General features: G+C 53.7%; 1 protein-coding gene across 1 annotated transcript; it reads right to left on the bottom strand.

Moving 5' to 3' along the window:
- Positions 1-263: 263 nt before the first annotated feature.
- Positions 264-1,353, bottom strand: DNAJB8 (DnaJ heat shock protein family (Hsp40) member B8). The gene has a single exon (XM_050781771.1). It carries the CDS (start codon positions 1,075-1,077, stop codon positions 379-381), a length of 699 nt encoding a protein of 232 aa, XP_050637728.1. The 5' UTR covers positions 1,078-1,353; the 3' UTR covers positions 264-378.
- Positions 1,354-17,272: the final 15,919 nt, after the last annotated feature.

Below are 17,272 nucleotides of genomic sequence, written 5' to 3'. Positions count from 1 at the left end.
GAACAGCAAGGCCTGTGCAGATGGCAGGGGCCAGCAGTAGAGAATGGATACAGGTCAGGGTTGGGTTTGAGGTAATCAAGACAGGGCAGCCAGGTTATTTGTCAACCCAGATGGTGGGCACAGGAGAGATGACAGACCCCCATGCAGAACCACCCCTGGCTTCCTGATGGAAACAGCGCAGGCCCTGGAGGCAGCATCCACACCCTCCTTCATGTCCACTAGGCTGGAGCTGGCCCCACATCCCCACAAAGCTGGGCAAGCTGTTCCATGAACTCACTTGGCACATTTATTAACCATCGGGCTATGTCTGCGGCCCCATGTGTTTGCTGCCCCGTTCATGGTGGTGACAGAAGGAAGGCAGAGCCGGGTGGCCGGCGCCTACTTGCTATCCATCCATTTGAGCTGCTCCTTGCCATTCACAGTCACCGACTTGAGCTGCCCATCTTCCTCCACCTCCACACGCTCCTGCCCGTTCTCCACGATGCGCTTGGTGGTGACCTTGTGGCCATTGATCATCTCGGTGGACGACATCACCGACTTGAACCCCGAGCTGCCAGAGCCGGAGCCCCCGAAGGAAGTGGATGAGAAGGTGGTGTGGCTGCCCCCGCTGCGGCCCAGCGTGTTGAAGGATGAGAAGGCCTCCATGAAGGCTGGGAACTCTCCAAAGCCCGCCGAGAAGGCCCCCCGCAGGCCATGGCCCCGGCCACCACGGTCACTGTTGAATGGGCTGTCCCAGAACTCAAAGGAGAAGGGGTCCAGGCCACCGAAAAACTCCCGGAAGATGTCCTCAGGGTTACGGAAGGTGTAGCCAGTGTCAAAGGGGCTGCCGTAGGGCGTGCTGGCCCCGCCGCCAGCCCGCCAGCTGTCACAGCCCGCGCGGTCGTACAGGGAGCGCTTCTTGGAGTCGGACAGGACCTCGTAGGCCTCAGACACCTGCTTGAACTTCTTCTCAGCTTCCTCCTTGTTGTCGGGGTTCTTGTCGGGGTGCCAGCGAAGGGCCAGCTTGCGGTAGGCTTTCTTGATGTCCTCCGGGGAAGCGCTGGCCTGCACGCCCAGCACTTCGTAGTAGTTAGCCATGGCCAGGGGTGTGGGTGAGAGGAGAGGGGACGTGGAGGCCAGGTGGGCTCAGGGGCCCAGCTGGTCAGATGGACGGTGGAGAGAGGTGGCCGGTGGTCTGGGGCCCTTCAGCAGGGGCCTGGCTGGACTCCTCAGGCTCCAGGCAAGATTCTGCTGGGGAGTTCACCTTTTCATAGTACCAGTTCTCAGGGACTGGAGGGGCCCCCACTGAGAGGGGTGGGGGGAGGGGAGGGACACTGCCGCTGTGGGGCCAGGTCAGGGTGGGCTGCCCTCCAGAGCTCCCTTTATGACATCAGCTCTCAGGGCGTGGCCTACCCCCGCCCCCAGCTCTGCACCAGGCAAAGCTGGGCATATGGGCCTGCCCCTGTCACTGAGGCGGCCATAGCAGTGGGTGGGAACGGGATGCTCTGTGACTCAGGTGGTGTGAGCTGAGCCCCAGGAGCCAAAGGGCAGAGGCAGGATTGGCCATGAGATTCTAGCCTTGGTGGGTGACAAAGGTCCGTGGCCGTGGTGGGGGAGGTGGGCGAGGGCCTTCTGGGTATGTCCACTCTGCCGATGGCTAGGCAGCGGCTAAGGCAAGAGGAGGCCAAGGTGGGATTCAGGCAGGCTGGGGTGGGGAAAAGAGTCTGCTTTTCTCGTGCCCATTATCTGGCCAGGTCTTCCGCGGTAAGCTCCACAAAGGCAGGAAAGTCTGTCCCTGTCTAGGACAGTGGCTGGCATACGAGGGCCATCGGTAAACACTTGGATGAACGAGGCTCAGAGACACGCAGTGCTCAAGGTAACACAGCGAGTCAGTGAGGGAGGGGATGTGAAACCAGGGCCAAGGCTGCAGCGGACAGCAAATCCAAAGAAGCGTTCCGCTCAATTCTGGTAAGAAAAATAGGGATTGATGATAAATATTGATTACTGAGTGTAGCAGGTTGAATGGTGGCCCCCAAAAAGATACGTTCCTGTCCTAATCCTTGGAACCTCTGAATGTGAGCTTATTTGGAAAAAGGATCTTTTCGGATGTAATTAAATTAAGGATGTTGAGATGAGATCATCTTGGATTATCTAAGTGGCCCTAAATCCAGTGACACATGTCCTTATAGGAGGTGGACACTGATGCAGCCAGAAGCTGGGGGCCAGGGGGGCTCTCTCTGCAGCCTCCAGAGGGAGTGCAGCCCTGCAAACACCTCGATTTCAGATCCCTGGCCTCCAGAACTGGGGGGAAGAGATTTATTTTGTTTTAAGCTACCCAGTTTGTAATAATTTGTAACAGCCCTAGAAAACGAATCAGGTGAGTGAGGTAACCAAATATTCTTAGGCATTTATATTCCTTTAATTCTTGTTCTGGTGTTGGATCATATATAGAAACAGCAATTCACAATACTGATTAATATCTGTTCCTACCTTCACCTCACCCCACTCCAGTTAAGATCAAAACCATGCTAAACCACCTACTAACCACACCAATAAAGAGCCTAGATGTTTGGGGTCACCAAGTCTTAACTAAAGATAACCTGCCTGCTTTCTTTCCTTCCTTCCTTCCTTCCTCCCTTCCTTCCCTCCTTCTTTCCTTCCTCCCTCCCTCTTCCTTTCCCTTCCCTTCCCTTCCTTCCTTCCCTCCTCCCTTCCTCCCTTTCCCACTCCTTCCCTCCTTTCTTCCTCCCTACCTCCCTTTTTTCCTTCCTTCTTTCCTCTTCCTTCCTCCCTTTCTCCTTCCTTCCTTCCTTCCTTCCTTCTTTCCTTCCTTCTTCCCTCCCTCCCTTCCCCCTTCTCCCTTCCCTCCCTTCTTCACTCCTGGCATTTTTCCTTCCTCCTTCCTTCCTTCATTCCTCCCTTCTTTCTCCTCTTCCTTTTTCTAGTCTTTATCCCTTTCTATTATCCTCCCTCTCTCTTTCTCTTTTCTTCCAATGCTCATGGGTGCTAGGTTTCAGGCTCCTAGCAGGGGATAGTATGTTCTAACCAATCCCAAATGCCAGGAGGGATGGAGACAGACTGTAGAGACACTTTGCAAACCCAGCCTCCAGTGACCATCGCTGTCTCTCCATGCAGCTTATCCAGAGCATGACTCACCCCCCGTGCCGGGCATCCACCCACCTACACCTGCTGACACATGTGGCTTGGCAGAGGAGTTGAAGAGCAGAACTTCTCTACTGGATGTAGCTACAGATGAACCTGGTTCTTTATCTCTGTGGCTGGATTTTTGTCACTATGTCTCTGTTACTAGTTAGCACCTGCTGTCCCTTGCAGGCTTGTCCACTGGGGCAGGAGAAAGATGCTTGCCCTGCCCAGTTCTCCATGATGGCGGTGGCAGTGGGAGAGGCGTTGCTGTTGACTGTGGTGCCCGTGGGGAGAGGCACGGTGGGTGTCCATGGAGATGGATAAGGTGTCATTAAATAGTAGAGGTGACCATGGTAGCAGTGTTGGTGTGGAGGTAGTGGTCATGGTGGGGGTGAGGGGGAGAGTAATTATGGGTGATGCTGGACTTGGTCATGGTGATGGTGATGCTGGTGGTGACAGCAGCAAGATTTGTGCTGGAGAGTAACTGATGATGGTAGTGGTGGTGGGGATGGTCATGCCAGAGGAGATGGTAATAGTGAGCCTGTGTTGTGGTTGGCAGTGATGGTGCAGGTATGATGAGGAGGTGATGGGAATGGCTCCTAGTGAGCCCTTGGTGTGGTTGGCAGTGGTGACAGTAATGGTGACGATGAAGGTGAAGATGGTGGAAGTAGCAGAGGTTGTATCTTTTTGGCTCTGCCACAGTGACAGCTTTCACCTCTCAGTGGTTCACGACGTTCACGACAAGCATCTGGTTCCCCCGACTTCGCTCGCTGGTGCCTGCAGGCAGTTGCCAGGGCCCCGCCTCCCATAGCTTCTCACTACGGGTCCCAGGCTGGAGGAGCAGCTCTGACCCACACACTCTTCTCTCATGAGGGTGCCACTCAGAGCCAGCAGGAACGTGCTGCCTCTGAAAGCTTCTGTTGGTCCATGATGTGTGGCACTCTTGCTGCATCCCATGGTCAAGGCCAGCATCTGTGGGGCAAAGAATGTTTCCTTCAGGAAGGTTCTGCAAATCTCAGGGCAATAAGGAGAGAGGCCTGAGATTCCCATGGGGAAGAGGGAGTGAGCAGTTCTCCAACATATGCCAGATGCTAATGGCGGGACTGACCGGGGATGGTAACGATGGCTTTGCTGGGAGCAGTGTCGGTGCTGCTGGTGCCGGGGTCACCAGTGGTGGTGACGGGGTAGGAGGCAGGAATTGTGCTATTAATGGAGGATGGTGGTGAGGGTGGTTGTGGAAGAGGCAATGGTAGAGGGGGGTGCTGAGTGGTGAGAAGGACGCAGTGGTGGAAATACTGATGTGAATGCCGATGGCGATGGTAATGGCACTGACGTGTGGGGCTCTGTATTTTCTGTTGCTAACTTGGCATTACACCAACCTCTTCTATGGTCTCCTTGCATCCTGGAGAAATCTGAGGGATTTTCCAGAATCCTGTCACCAGTATAGTTCCAGGTTAGAGCCTGCCATTACACGAGATTTGGAGAGTGGAAAAGAGAGGCCGTTGCAGGCAGGTGACAATGGAGAGCTTTGCAACAGCTCAGGGCAATCTTCTGTGAAGCCCCTGCTTCCAAGCCACAGGCTGAGGCATGGATGGGGGGCTTCCTGGAATACCATGAGCTCCTCAGCAGCTCCCAGGCAAGCTCTAGAGAGCTGCTCACCTGGAAGCTGCAGGTGACCATCTCAATTCCTTGTTCCCTGACCGCTGGTCCCAGACTGTTCAGGGTGCAGCTTGTAGTAAATGTCCTCCTCCTTGGTACGCATTTGAGGGCTTTGTACTGTGAGGGTGATGGCAGCTCAGATGAAGTTGGTGGTAGTGGTGGAGGTGGGTGTGAGGATACCAGTGAGGAAGCAGATGGTGGCATCAGGGAGGCATTGGAGGGGCAGTGGTGGTGGCGGTGGTGGTGGTGGCAGTCTAATTAGAGACAGTGGTGGGTCTGGCTGAGGCAGACCCAGTGGTGGTGATAGAGGAGGCGATGACGGTGGTGATGGCGAAGGCGGTGGGAGTGGTGGTACTGGCGGCGGTAGAGATGGCAGTGCTGATAAGGTGATGTCGCAGGTGGGATGGTGGGTGGAGATGGAGGTGGAGGAAGTGTGGTGACAGTGATGTGGTGGTGACACAACGCTGACACGGGTGGACAGCACCATGGTGACGGTGACGGAGATGATAGTGATAGTGGGGATGGTGGCGGTGGTAGAGGAGATGGGGACGGGACACTGCGGTGTTGATGGTGATGGTGACACTGCTGAGGGTATTGGTGGCCTGACATTGCAAAGGTGAAGCCTGAAGTTTCCATGACGATGGAATCAGGATAGTGGGGGAGGGGTGGTGACAACAATGTTAAGAGACAAGGGACCTAGCATAACAAGGCATCTGAGAATCCTGTGGCCGCCTCCCCGTCCCGGCCCTCCCTGCCTTGTTGGAGACTCTGGCTCTGGTCTGCACTGTACTCCCAGGGGAACTTTCTTCCAGCCACTGCTCTGCTCCGACCCCTGTTCCTGGGATGGGTCTGTGGGAGTCAGCCAGGATGGAGACAGGCCTGGAGACCCCCTCACTGCTGCCCATTCAGGGCTGTCTTAGGGCACACAGAACAGACCACTTGGTAGGACTTACAGGAACAGGTGTGTCACCTGGGAACAGATCCCGCCCCTCACCATCAATGGCATCCTGAGATGGAGGCCCCTGTGGGGAGCTCCCCATGAAGGCTGCTGTGGACCGTGGAGCTGGGCAGCGTGCAGAGGAATTTCCCTTCTACAAAGGGTGCAGGCTAGTCTCCTTCCACGCCAGCGTTTGGGGAGCCAAGGGGGAGCAGCAGGGGCTCTGAGGCCTCCATGGGGCCTGCTGGAGGGACAGGGACACACAGGTGTGAGTGCACACGCAGGCCCCACATGGTCCACCCTCGATGCTGTCAGGCCACTTTCCCTCTTCAAGCCTCTCTGTCCCCATTCACCAGGGGATGCTTTTAGGGCTTTGCCCTCTCCGGGGAGCCAGCCTAGCCTTCCTGGCCTCTGATGTCCTATGTCCCTCATCTCAGGCCCACCCTAAAGCCAACCCCGAGCCATGGCCAGGGAGAGAAGGACCTTCAGCAACCAAGCGAGGCCCAGAGAGGGCAGAGCATACCCAAGGTCACACAGCAGTACCAGGAAGGTCTCCCCGGGGCGAGCTGATGGAGCCGATTAAGCAGCCAATTGGTATTCGGAGCAGCCAGAGGCCCCTCTCTGTCTCTGTAATTAATGGAGTGGCTTTTTAAAAGGATTCTAATCACCCCCGATCCTATCTGCTTATCACTAGAGTTCCTAATTAGATGATCCTGGCAGTCACTCAGCTAATTCCCTCCAGCCCCCTGCAGCCCTGCCTGGCCTGGGCAGCCCACCCCACCCCCGGCCACCCTGGCCCGGCCAGATGGGCAGTTTGGGGCCTTCTCTCCCCTCAGGGCCCCTGGTCCTCTAACTGCATTAGCTCCAGGATGGATGGGCGACAGCGATGGATGGATGGACGGGCGGCTGGATGGACAGAGTGGCAGGTGAGTGAAGGGGCTGAATAGTGGGCAGCCACAGAGTGGATGGGCGGATGGACAGACAGACGGGCTAAGGGGCAGATCCCACAGTGGGGAAGAGCTCAGCCTGTCAGGTGACACAGCCTGGGCTCCAACCCCAGCACTGCCACTCCCCAGCCATGTGTCCTTGGGGAAGTCATATAACCTGGCTGTGCCCCAGCATCCTCATCTCATCTGTAAAAGGGAAGTAATGATGGTCCCCTCTCACAGGGTTACTGTGGGGAGGTCAGAATGGAGAAGGAGCTGTGTGTGCATGTGTTGGCATCCTGGCAGTGTTGATAATGGGTGGGCAGAGACAGATGAAAGGGCAGCCTGCCTGGTGAGCCATTGGAAGGTATGATAGGCAGACAGCCCCATGGTCAGGCTTACATGCAGGCTCACATGCAGATTGGTGGCCGATGGGGTGGGAAGGTAGTGGGCTACGCAACCATAGAAGGGTCAGTGAGCTCACATCCTCCCCAGTGGTGCCAGGGCGATCTCAGCTCAGCTCTCAGACCTCTTCAGGCAGCCTTCCTGCCCAGTCCTCCAAGCCAGTGATGACAGGTGCCCAGTGGGTTCCCCAGATTCCTTCCCTGCCATCCCAACCCAAGTATACCCTTCCTGGTGGTGGCCCATGTGGTCTCTGGAGGCTCAGATCTAGCCCCAAGTAGGGATTTACTGCCTGAGTGAAGGCATCATTTGTGGGGCCTTCTGAGTTCCAAGTTGCTTCAACCAGTTAGGGTAGCTCCCCTCCTCAAGGGTCCCAGCTCCCAGTTCCCCTGGCATGGAGCAACCCTAGGCAGGGCTGTGACCCTGAGTTTCTCAGTTACTCGAAGCCTCCAGGAGGATCCAAACCCCAGAGCCTCTCCATTCACCCACAGGGCTCTGCAGTTTCTGGGGTGTGGAGTTTCCTGGGTCTTTTTTGTAGAACAAAAAAGCCTGAAGTATCTTCCAGAGTAAAGGCGTGCATGCATATGCACACATCTACACCAGCAGATAGCCACCCATCTCCTCATGCACCTACCCATCAATCCACCCACCTACCCACCCACCTAGCCACCCAGCCACCCAGCCACCCACACGCCCAGCCACCCAGCCACCCGGCCACCTACACGCCCGGCCGCCCACCCGCCTGACCACCCAGCCACCCACCCACTCAGCCACCCAGCCACCCACACACCCAGTCACTCACACACCCAGCCAGCCAGCCACCCACACATGTTTCCTGAGCACTCGTCCACACACATGCCGTGTGCCAGGCGCTCCCCTGGGTCTGGGGGTCCATATGTCAGTGAAGGCACTAGACAGAGCCTTGCCCTTATGATACTGACATGCAGTTGGGGAGATAGGAGAAAGTGATAATGCATGAACATTTAGCATGATGGCAGGTGTCATAGATGCCATGAGGGAAAACAAAGCAAGATGGGGGCTTACAGGAAGCTGGGGCTCTTAGGGAGGTCAGATTGGGTGCCCCACACCTCCACAGGCATGCTGAGACACCCATGCCCCTATGCATGTGAGCACACCTGTACACATGGTCCCACATGTGCACACAGGCCCTCCATGAGGCCTGTAGCCCTGCTGTGTCTCCAAAAGTGTGGGCCCTGCTGTCCCTCACTGGGAGATCTGGCTGCCTCATGCCTCTCTCAGCCTGGGCCCTCCCATGACCCAAGTCAGGCCTGCTTCCTGGAGCCCAGGGCACATCTGGGTTTTACTAGGTCAGCTAGCAAAGGGCCTGGGCAGCTCCTATGTAGCCAACAATTCAGATTCACAATTCTTCCCTGAGCTGGTCTGAGTGGGGGCTGGAAACAGTTGAATTCAGCAGCATCACCCCTGTCCTCCCACGCAGGGAACTCCCAACCCCAGGCTCTGGGAGAAGGAGCAGACACACACCAATGTGCGAATGCAGCTGCAACACTCGCTGGAAGGAGAGGTGACACTGTCTGGGGTGTCTGGGAAGGCTGGTCAGAGGAGGTGACACCTTGGCAGCACTTGGAGAGGGAGGTTCCAGCAGGGTCAGCCTCACACACATGAAGGGTCTTGGATGTCGACACTGGACATCCTTCCCCAGGGAGGTAGTTCGTTCAGTCATGGAACATTTCAAGGTGGGAAGAAGGTGTTCATCACATGGCTATGATCATGTGCCCATTTGCAGACCACCCTGTCCTGGGCGCATGAGGATTTCATCTCCTAAATCAGTGGTTCTCAACAGGGACAGTCCTCCCTCCCCAGGGGACATTTGGCAATGACTGGAGGAGTTGCTACTGGCATCTCCTGGGTGGAGGCCAGGCAGGGCTTCTGCTGAGCATCCCTGTCTAGTGCACAGGACAGCCTCCACCACAAAGAATCATGCAGCCCCAAATGTCAACAGCAGCGAGGTTGAGAACTCTGTTCTAAACCCTGAAATTATCATTTGACAAGCACAATTATAATGCAATGTCTTTTTGATGCACCAAAGGCATTAATGTCTTCAATGTGAATATTTAAAACACACAGGTGACCTGTTCGGTGATTTATTTCTTAATAAAGCAGAAGCCTTGTAACATGGGAGTGGTTCCATGCAAAGGGAACAGCATGCACCAGGCTCTGTGGCTCAGTGGAAAGAGCAGGCATCTGTAGTCGACTGCAGCTGGGACTGAAGGGATGATGGGAATAGAGCCCAGAGAGGGGCAGGGGCTACACCAGGCAGGGCTCAGACGCCAGGCCACAGAGCATGGATTGTGTCCTGGGAGGGGGAGACCTTGAGAAGATTTAAAGCAAGGGGAGGATGGAATCTGTAGTATGTTCTAGAAAGATCCCTCAGCAGCAATGAGATTCAGTTTTATACCCAAGAAATTGGTAAAAATGTCAGTTTGACATTGCCAAGTGTTGACAAGGAAATGGAGCAACTGAAATTCCCACACCCTGCTGGTGGGAACATACATTGGAACAACCAATTTGGAAAATCCTTTGGCCTTCTTTTTTTTTTTTTTTTTTTTCATTTTTTAGATGGGGTCTCACTCTGTCACCTAGGCTGGAGGGCAGTGGCATAATCACAGCTCACTACAGCCTCGACCTCCCAGGCTCAGGTGATCCTCCCACCTCTGCCTCCTGGGTAGCTGGGACTACAGGTGTGCACCACCATGCCTGGCTAATTTTTTGTATTTTTCTGGAGAGATGGGGTTTCACTATGTTACCCAGGTTGGTCCCGAATTCCTGGCCTCAAGTGATCCTCACACCTCGGCCTCCCAAAGTGCTAGGATTACAGGCGTGAGCCACAAGGCCTGGCCTTTTGGCCTCCTCTTGTAGACGTGAATGTGAAGTCTCTTGTCCCAGTAATTGCACTTCTAAGGCTTATACCCCCAGGGAAACCCTCACACGTGGGAATAGAGACAAGAACACTCACTGCTGCACTGTTTATGGTGGCAACAGGCAGGCATGACTGAAATATACATCTTAAGCAGAATGAGCAAATACATTGTGTTACAGCTGCACAGCGGACTATGACACTACAGTGAGAACGAAGGAACCGACTCCATATGTGAGCATGGAGGAGCAGCCCCAGCACAGCAGTGAGCAACACAAGCCAGTCATTGAAAGCATCATTGTGACACCGTTTATAAAAAACATACAAACATGCAGAATAATGCATTAAGGATTTATACACCTAGAGTAAAAGTATAACAACATGCATGGGAAAATGAAGCCCTGGCTATCTCTGGAGGCGGGGAAAGGGGACAACAAGGTCAGGAGAGTTCTATGATCTCCGTGGTGTTTCCCTCCTTAAGCTGGGCTGGGGAGGGTGTCAAAGGGACTTGACGCTGCCTCCACTGTCCTAACTCCTGGAGTTTGTGCCCTGGAGAGTGAGCAGGAGCGTGACCTGTGTGCAGCCAATAGCATACGCAAGGCGGGGGAATGTTATTGGGCCGTGCTTCACCAGTTCTCGACGCCTCCGTCAGCTGTGCTCTGTGCAGGAGTGAGCTGCCGAGACCCCTACAGCTGCAGGGAGATGAGCTCTGCCAGTAACCTGGAGGGGCTGGGTTGCAGATCCCTTCCTAGTTGAGCCTCTGATGAGAAGCCAGCCCTGGTCGGCAGGTGGACTGCAGCCTGGCGAGGCCCTGGGCAGAGGCTGCGACTGAGCTATGCCTGGGATCCTGACCCATGGAAACCGTGGGATACCAAACACGTGTGGTTTCAAGAGGCTAGGTGTGTGGCGGTTTGTGATGCAGCATAGAAAATCAATACCAAGGCTACCATGGTGTTGCTTATATTATTAGCTATATTTTTAGATAACTGAAATATTTCATAATTAAGAGGTTAAGAAAGGCCCCTGTGGTGGCCTCACCTGTAGGAAGAAGAGACAGAGTGCAGGGCATGGGTCTGGAGGCTGGGAGGCCCAGGAGGAGGCTGGCACAATGGAGAGGGGACAGGCCATGCCGTCCAAGGTGAGGAAGCAGGATGGGCTGGTGTCAGGGCTGGTGGGGTGTGTGTGTGTGTGTGTGTGTGTGTGTGTGTGTGTGTGTGTGTGTGTAGAAAGTCCCCTTCATCGCTAGATTCCGAGGAAAGGGGGGGGCCCATGCCAGCATCCCCTCAAAGCCTGGGAAACCTGGATCCCGGCCTCACAGCATCAGAACATTGGAACAGCCAGACCTGGCAGGGGAGGGGCCAGGGAGAAGGAGCAGAGGCAGTATTTTCCCAGGGTCCCCTGGGGAGCCTGGCAGTATAGGCTGGGGCCAGGCGAGGAGGACAGATGGGGCTGTGGGAGGGAGCAGCTGCCGCTCCCCTCTCCAGGGATGCCCGCTCCCCAACTCCAGCCCGCATACCAGTGGGAGAGATCGTGAGACCCTCCCCCTATCCTTGCTCCCACCAGTCCTCAGTTTCCCTAGTGATACTGGACAGACGATCTGTGAGGACCCCCCTGAGTTGGGTGGGATAGAGAAAGACATGAGAACACCTACAAATAGCCTAGGGCACCCCACTGGCACTCCCACCGGCCCTGGCAGCCTTTGGTTCTGTGGGAGAAGGAGGAACAGAAAGGGCAGGCAGTTTGCCCAGGGTCCCCAAACACCCTGGTCTTCTAAGAGTGGAGGTGGGCTTGGGGGCTCAGTCTGAAGCCCATTGGGCTACCCAGAATGAGCCTAGATTGGACGAATAAAATGGCGTTAGAAGTGTCTCCTCGCTGGGTGGCCTCTCCAAGAAACCTCCGTCTTCCTCATATGATCCTTCCAACAACCTTGCAAAATGTGGTCTTGACTGATGAGGAGCTGGGGTTCAGAGAGCCCAAGCCACTTGCTCGAAGCTGCACAGCAAGGGGGAGTCAGGTCTGTCCTTCAGACGGGGCTTTACCGTGAGCAACCTTGGTTAGGGACCAGGGAGGCCCTGAAGGGCCCCAGGGAAAGAACTCAAATAAAGCTTCCCTACGATCCTTGATCAGGGTTTTGAAGCGTGAAGAGAAATTCTCCAGGCTGATCTGAAGCACAGAACATCCCAGGGAGAGAGGCCAGCTAGGAACAAGGCAGAGAAGACAGGTTTTTGTGAATGACTATGTTTTAAATTACACAAGTGGCATATACTCAGAACGTATCAAAACAACAGCCCACAGTTATAAAGGGAAAAGTGCCGCCTCCACACCCTGGGTCTGCAGCACACTTCTCAGAACTCACAACTATCATCATCCAGGTACATGTCTCCCCAGGTGTTTTTCTACCTCTACGCAAATATTTTAAAAACAAAAACAGAGTCTGCTTTACATGTTGTTTTCCAGCTTGCTTATTTTCACGTATCCTAGTGTTTCTGTGAGATGTACGGGAAGAGGCTTGCTGGGCCAGAGAGCGTGCAAAACCTAGATCATTTCTGCCCATACAGGTATCTCCAGGCTGCTTCTCTACACCTGCCCAGTCTCTTCCATTTCTGCTGAGAGAGGGAAGTGGTGCCCCATGTGGAATGGGCATGGATCTGATCATTTGTGAGACTCAGCACCTGTCGGGATGTCTGGTGGCTGTGGATTCACATTGCTATTGAGGATGACCTCTTGTGTATCCTTCTGCCTGTTTCCTTCCACAGTGTGTTATGTGAATCTCCTAATTTGAAATCATCTGCAACTCATTCAAACTTTGTAAAGCCTCACGCTGCCCAAACACACTTGCCTGCTGTCTGGACAGAACAGTCAGTATTCACCAAGTGAGATGCTAACCAGCTAGTTGTTCCAACACCACTGGATTGGGTAACCCTCCACTTTTGCATTGATTCAGGATGCCTCCTTTATCACCCATTATCTTGTAAACAATAGGGTCTGTTGCAGGTTTACTGAATCTGTGCCATTGATCTGTTTATTCTTATAGCGGAACCACAAGGTTTGAACGATCGTGATAATAGAATCTTGTTTAATATCAGAAAGCATTTCCCCCCCACACACACACACCCCCACACACACCCCCTCAGTTTATTTTTCCTAATTTTTGACTTCTTCTGCTGATCTTGTTAGTTTTTCCAGATAAAGTTTGGAATCATTTGCCATTTTGCCTTTAAAAAAAGGCAGAGTTTTGATCGAACCGTCCTGTATGATAACTCATTTAGGATCTACCCACCTCCTCCCCTGCTGCCCCTCATCTTTACCGCTGCTCAGGTGATTCTGTCCCTGTGTCAAACGGATGGCAGGCATTCCCCAAGGGCAGTGTCCATTTCTGTGGCCCTGAGGGCTCTTCCCCATCCTAGCACTGGGTCACCAGGGGGGCAGGAGGTGCTGTGGGAAGAACAGCACTGCTCCCTAAGAGTTACAAAGGGCACTTGGTTTCTTCCTACAAATGGGCATCAAAGCCAGGCCTGGAAGTGTCCCTGTGCAAGGCAGGGAGGAAGGGGCCGGGCAAGTCGAGCTAAGTCCATGGCCCACCAGCCCCACCGAGGTGCAAACAGAGGGAAGAAGGCCGACCCACCCGGCCACCCTGGCACCAGGCCCTGGGGAATCATCAAGGCCACCCTGACCCACTCAAGACAGTCACTTGCAGCTCCTGGCCTGCGTGTCTGGCCATACCTGGGCACTTTGTGGCCACAAAATTCAAACTGTTTACCATACACAGTGACTCGAGGAGGCAGGAGTCACTGTTAGAAGTGAATTGTTAGGCCGGGCGCGGTGGCTCAAGCCTGTAATCCCAGTACTTTGGGAGGCCGAGGCGGGTGGATCACGAAGTCAGGAGATCGAGACCATCCTGGCTAACATGGTGAAACCCTGTCTCTACTAAAAATACAAAAAAAAACTAGCCGGGTGTGGTGGCGGGCGCCTGTAGTCCCAGCTACTCGGAGGCTGAGGCAGGAGAATGGCGTAAACCCGGGAGGCGGAGCTTGCAGTGAGCCGAGATCGCGCCACTGCACTCCAGCCTGGGTGACACAGCGAGACTCCGTCTCAAAAAAAAAAAAAAAAAGAAGTGAATTGTTTTATGAAGGAGGGAAGAGAAGCTGTAAACTGTAGCCCCTGAGCCTCGGTTCTTTGCTCTAAAGTGACTTGCTGGGACTTGAATCTGAGGCTCTCACCCCCATCTCTACTCAACACCAACCCCCAGCTTCCCCCAGCTCTGGCTGCTGCCTCCTTGTGAGAAACAGCCCCTGCAATTCAGATGCGGTGGCTCACGCCTGTAATCCCAGCACTTTAGGAGGCCAAGGCAGGCGGTTCACTTGAGCCCAGGAGTTCGAGACTAGCTGGGGCAATGTAGCAAGATCCTGTCTCTACCAAAAAAAAAATTCTTTTTTAAATTAATTGGGCCTGGTGGTACATACCTAAAGTCTTAGGTGTGTGGGAGGATGGCTTGAGCCCAGAAATTTGAGGCTGCAGTGAGCTACGATAGCACAGATACGACAGATGACTGGGGAGAGCCTAACACCAGCCACTGGGGGCATCGGGGACACAAGAGTGACCAGACACAGCCCCTGCTCTCTTGCAGCTGACGTCACGGGACGAGGGGATCCTCTCCGCTTGTTTCTGCCGGCTGGCCACCTCCCAGCACTCATGAGAGCGCCTGGCACTGTGTGCTCCAAAATGCTGGTTGACAGAAGGAAGGAAATAAGCCGGGGCGCAACAGAGAAACAAGGAGGCCTCTTTTGATGGCTGTTCTGGATTATGGGTCTGGATTCTGGCCTTTAAGTCCTGAGCCAAGTTCTAGGTTCGGATATGGTTCTAGGTTCTGGGACCTAGATTCTAGGCCCAAGGCTGCATGTCCTTAATGCCAAGTTATGGGTTCTGAGCTCCAAGCTCTAGGTTGTAGATTTGGGTTTCCACATTCGGGGCCCCAGGTTCTGGGCTTTGTGTTCTGAGAACTCAATTCTGAGGTCTGGGCTCTGGGTCCCGGTCTTAGAGGTCTTTGTAAGTTCTGAGCTCTCAGCCCCAAGCTGCCAATTCTGGGTTGAAGGGTCCAAGCTCTGGGCTGTATGTTCTGGGCTCTGGTTCCTGAGTTCTGGGGCCTAGAGCTATCGTTCCTGGTTTGGGGATCTAGGCTGCAGGTTCTCAACTCTAAACTCTGGAGTCCAGGGCTGGCTCTGGGTTCTGGATGGACTCTGGGCCAAGCAAGTAGGATGGTTCGCCAGAGGCCAAGTAGAGTTATTATTTATGCTTCATGCCTGGAATGTAAGCTCCTTGAGGACAGATTCTTGTTTGTTTTATTCCCTGCTGTAGCCCCATGCCTACAACCGTGCGTGGCATACAGGAGATGTTCAACAGGATGTGCACACGTGAACACCCCATCGCAGAAACACACAATCCTGCTGTCACGATCTAGGGGCATAGGAGAGAGAACCAACCCTGCCCTCACTGTGGCAATAGCTGGCAAGAAGAGAGGAGGCCTCCTGCCCTAGAGTTGTAGGGGGTGGAGGCCAGGGGGGCCCAGGGCCACTCTGCATCAGGTAGGAAGGAAGCACGTGCCTACCCTGCCAAACCCCGGGCTGGCTCCTGTCTGTACTCAGTGCCAACTTCACAGGGAAAGACAGGAGGGGGTACTGGTGGCACACCAGGGCAGAGTCTGGAGGTCAGAGTCTATCCTGATGGACTGCAGCAGCTGGGACAAGGTGCTGACTGTTCCGGTGCTTTGGCCCACCCAGCTCTAAGCGAGGAAGGTGTCAGCAGCCTGGTATTGGAAAAAATTAAAGGAAAATCTCCTGGACCAGGTGCACAGCAGGGCTGTCAAGAAACAAGGATGGTGGCAATCAGAAATACCTGTCCTCAGGGCCCCTGGTGAATAAAGATCCTGTTGGTCAAAGATGATGACAACTAAGGTGAAGAGAAGCCATGGCTGACCAGGGATGTACAATCAGAGTGACTTGTCATTAGGGATGGTGGAGTCAGCCAGAGAAGATGTCTGTCAAACACAACCTGGTCAGGGAGGGGTGTGTAACACACTGGCCATCAGGAGCCAGTGTTCAGGGGTCTTGGTAACCAGAATTATCATTGATCAAATATGTCATCAATCATTGATCAGGGCCATGGGTGGCTTCAGCTGTGAGTAAGTGGGAGCATTAGCGGGGAAAGCATTGGGTGTCCATGTCGTTGGTGGCCAAAGATACACGAGATATTAGTGACCAGATTCAATGACTGGAGACATGGGGTCCAGAGATCTTGGTGAAGAGAACCAAATGCAGACCATTAGGGGTCAAGGGCACTGGTGAGCAGAGGCATCAATGATTAGAGAATTTGGTGATCAGAGACATTGGTGACTGGGTATTCTGATGACCAGGGATATTGATGATCAGGGAGGTCAGTGATCAGAGGTATAAGGGACTTTGGAAAATGGGGGCATTGGTCAGCAGAGACTTTGAAGAAGATTCAGCAATCACTGATGTTGGGCATCAGAGACATTGGTGATAAGAGATCTTGATGATCAGTGTTGAGCATTCAGGGGTATTGGGAACCAGAAACACTAGTGACTACATTGATAGGAAATTTGATGGGGAGAGGATCCTATGATCAGGGACATTGGTTGTCAGGCACATCGCTGGTTAGAAATAATGGTGATCAGAAACAACTGACCAAGGACATTGTTAAAGAAACACTGGTGATAAGAAACAGTGTGATCAGAGATACTGGAGATCACATGTGAGTGATTGATCTATCACTAGAAAAAAACACTGATCAATTACATTGGTGGTCATACTTATTGATGGCCTAGAACATTAGTGACAAAGCACATTGACGATCAACACATTGGTGAGAAGAGATACTATGATCAGGCATACTACTGGTGAGCAAAGACAGTCACTGGAGACATTCGTGATCACATTTTGTGGGTGTCAGTGATCAAATTCATGGTTGAGCAGAGGCATTGATGAAATATTGGTGATCAGTTGTTAGTCATCAGGTGTCTCTGATGGCAGGCTCTCATGATCAGACATGTCATTGATCTGGAATATCAGTCCTGGTGCCTATCATTGATGACCAACATCACTGATCAAAGATGACAGCAATCAATGACATCAGTGATCACAGACACTGCTGGTCAAGTCAGTCAATGAACAGGAATATTGATGACCAAATATCTCAGAAACCAGAGCTGAGAGGAAGCTCAGCACCTGGAAGGAAGCAAATGGAGATGGGGTTTGTAGGAGCCTCATTGAGCCCTCAGGGGTGGACCACAGGCTGGAGAAACCACAGCCTCCC

Source organism: Macaca thibetana, chromosome 2, assembly GCF_024542745.1.
Source record: "Macaca thibetana thibetana isolate TM-01 chromosome 2, ASM2454274v1, whole genome shotgun sequence".
In the NCBI taxonomy this organism is placed as follows: domain Eukaryota; kingdom Metazoa; phylum Chordata; class Mammalia; order Primates; family Cercopithecidae; genus Macaca; species Macaca thibetana.
Note: the sequence above shows the minus strand (reverse complement) of the source record. Positions and strands in the feature narration are given on the sequence as shown.

Bases quoted from the DNA above. Each gene is read 5' to 3' on its own strand.
- DNAJB8 (XM_050781771.1), bottom strand. From the start codon at position 1,077: ATGGCTAACTACTACGAAGTGCTGGGCGTGCAGGCCAGCGCTTCCCCG.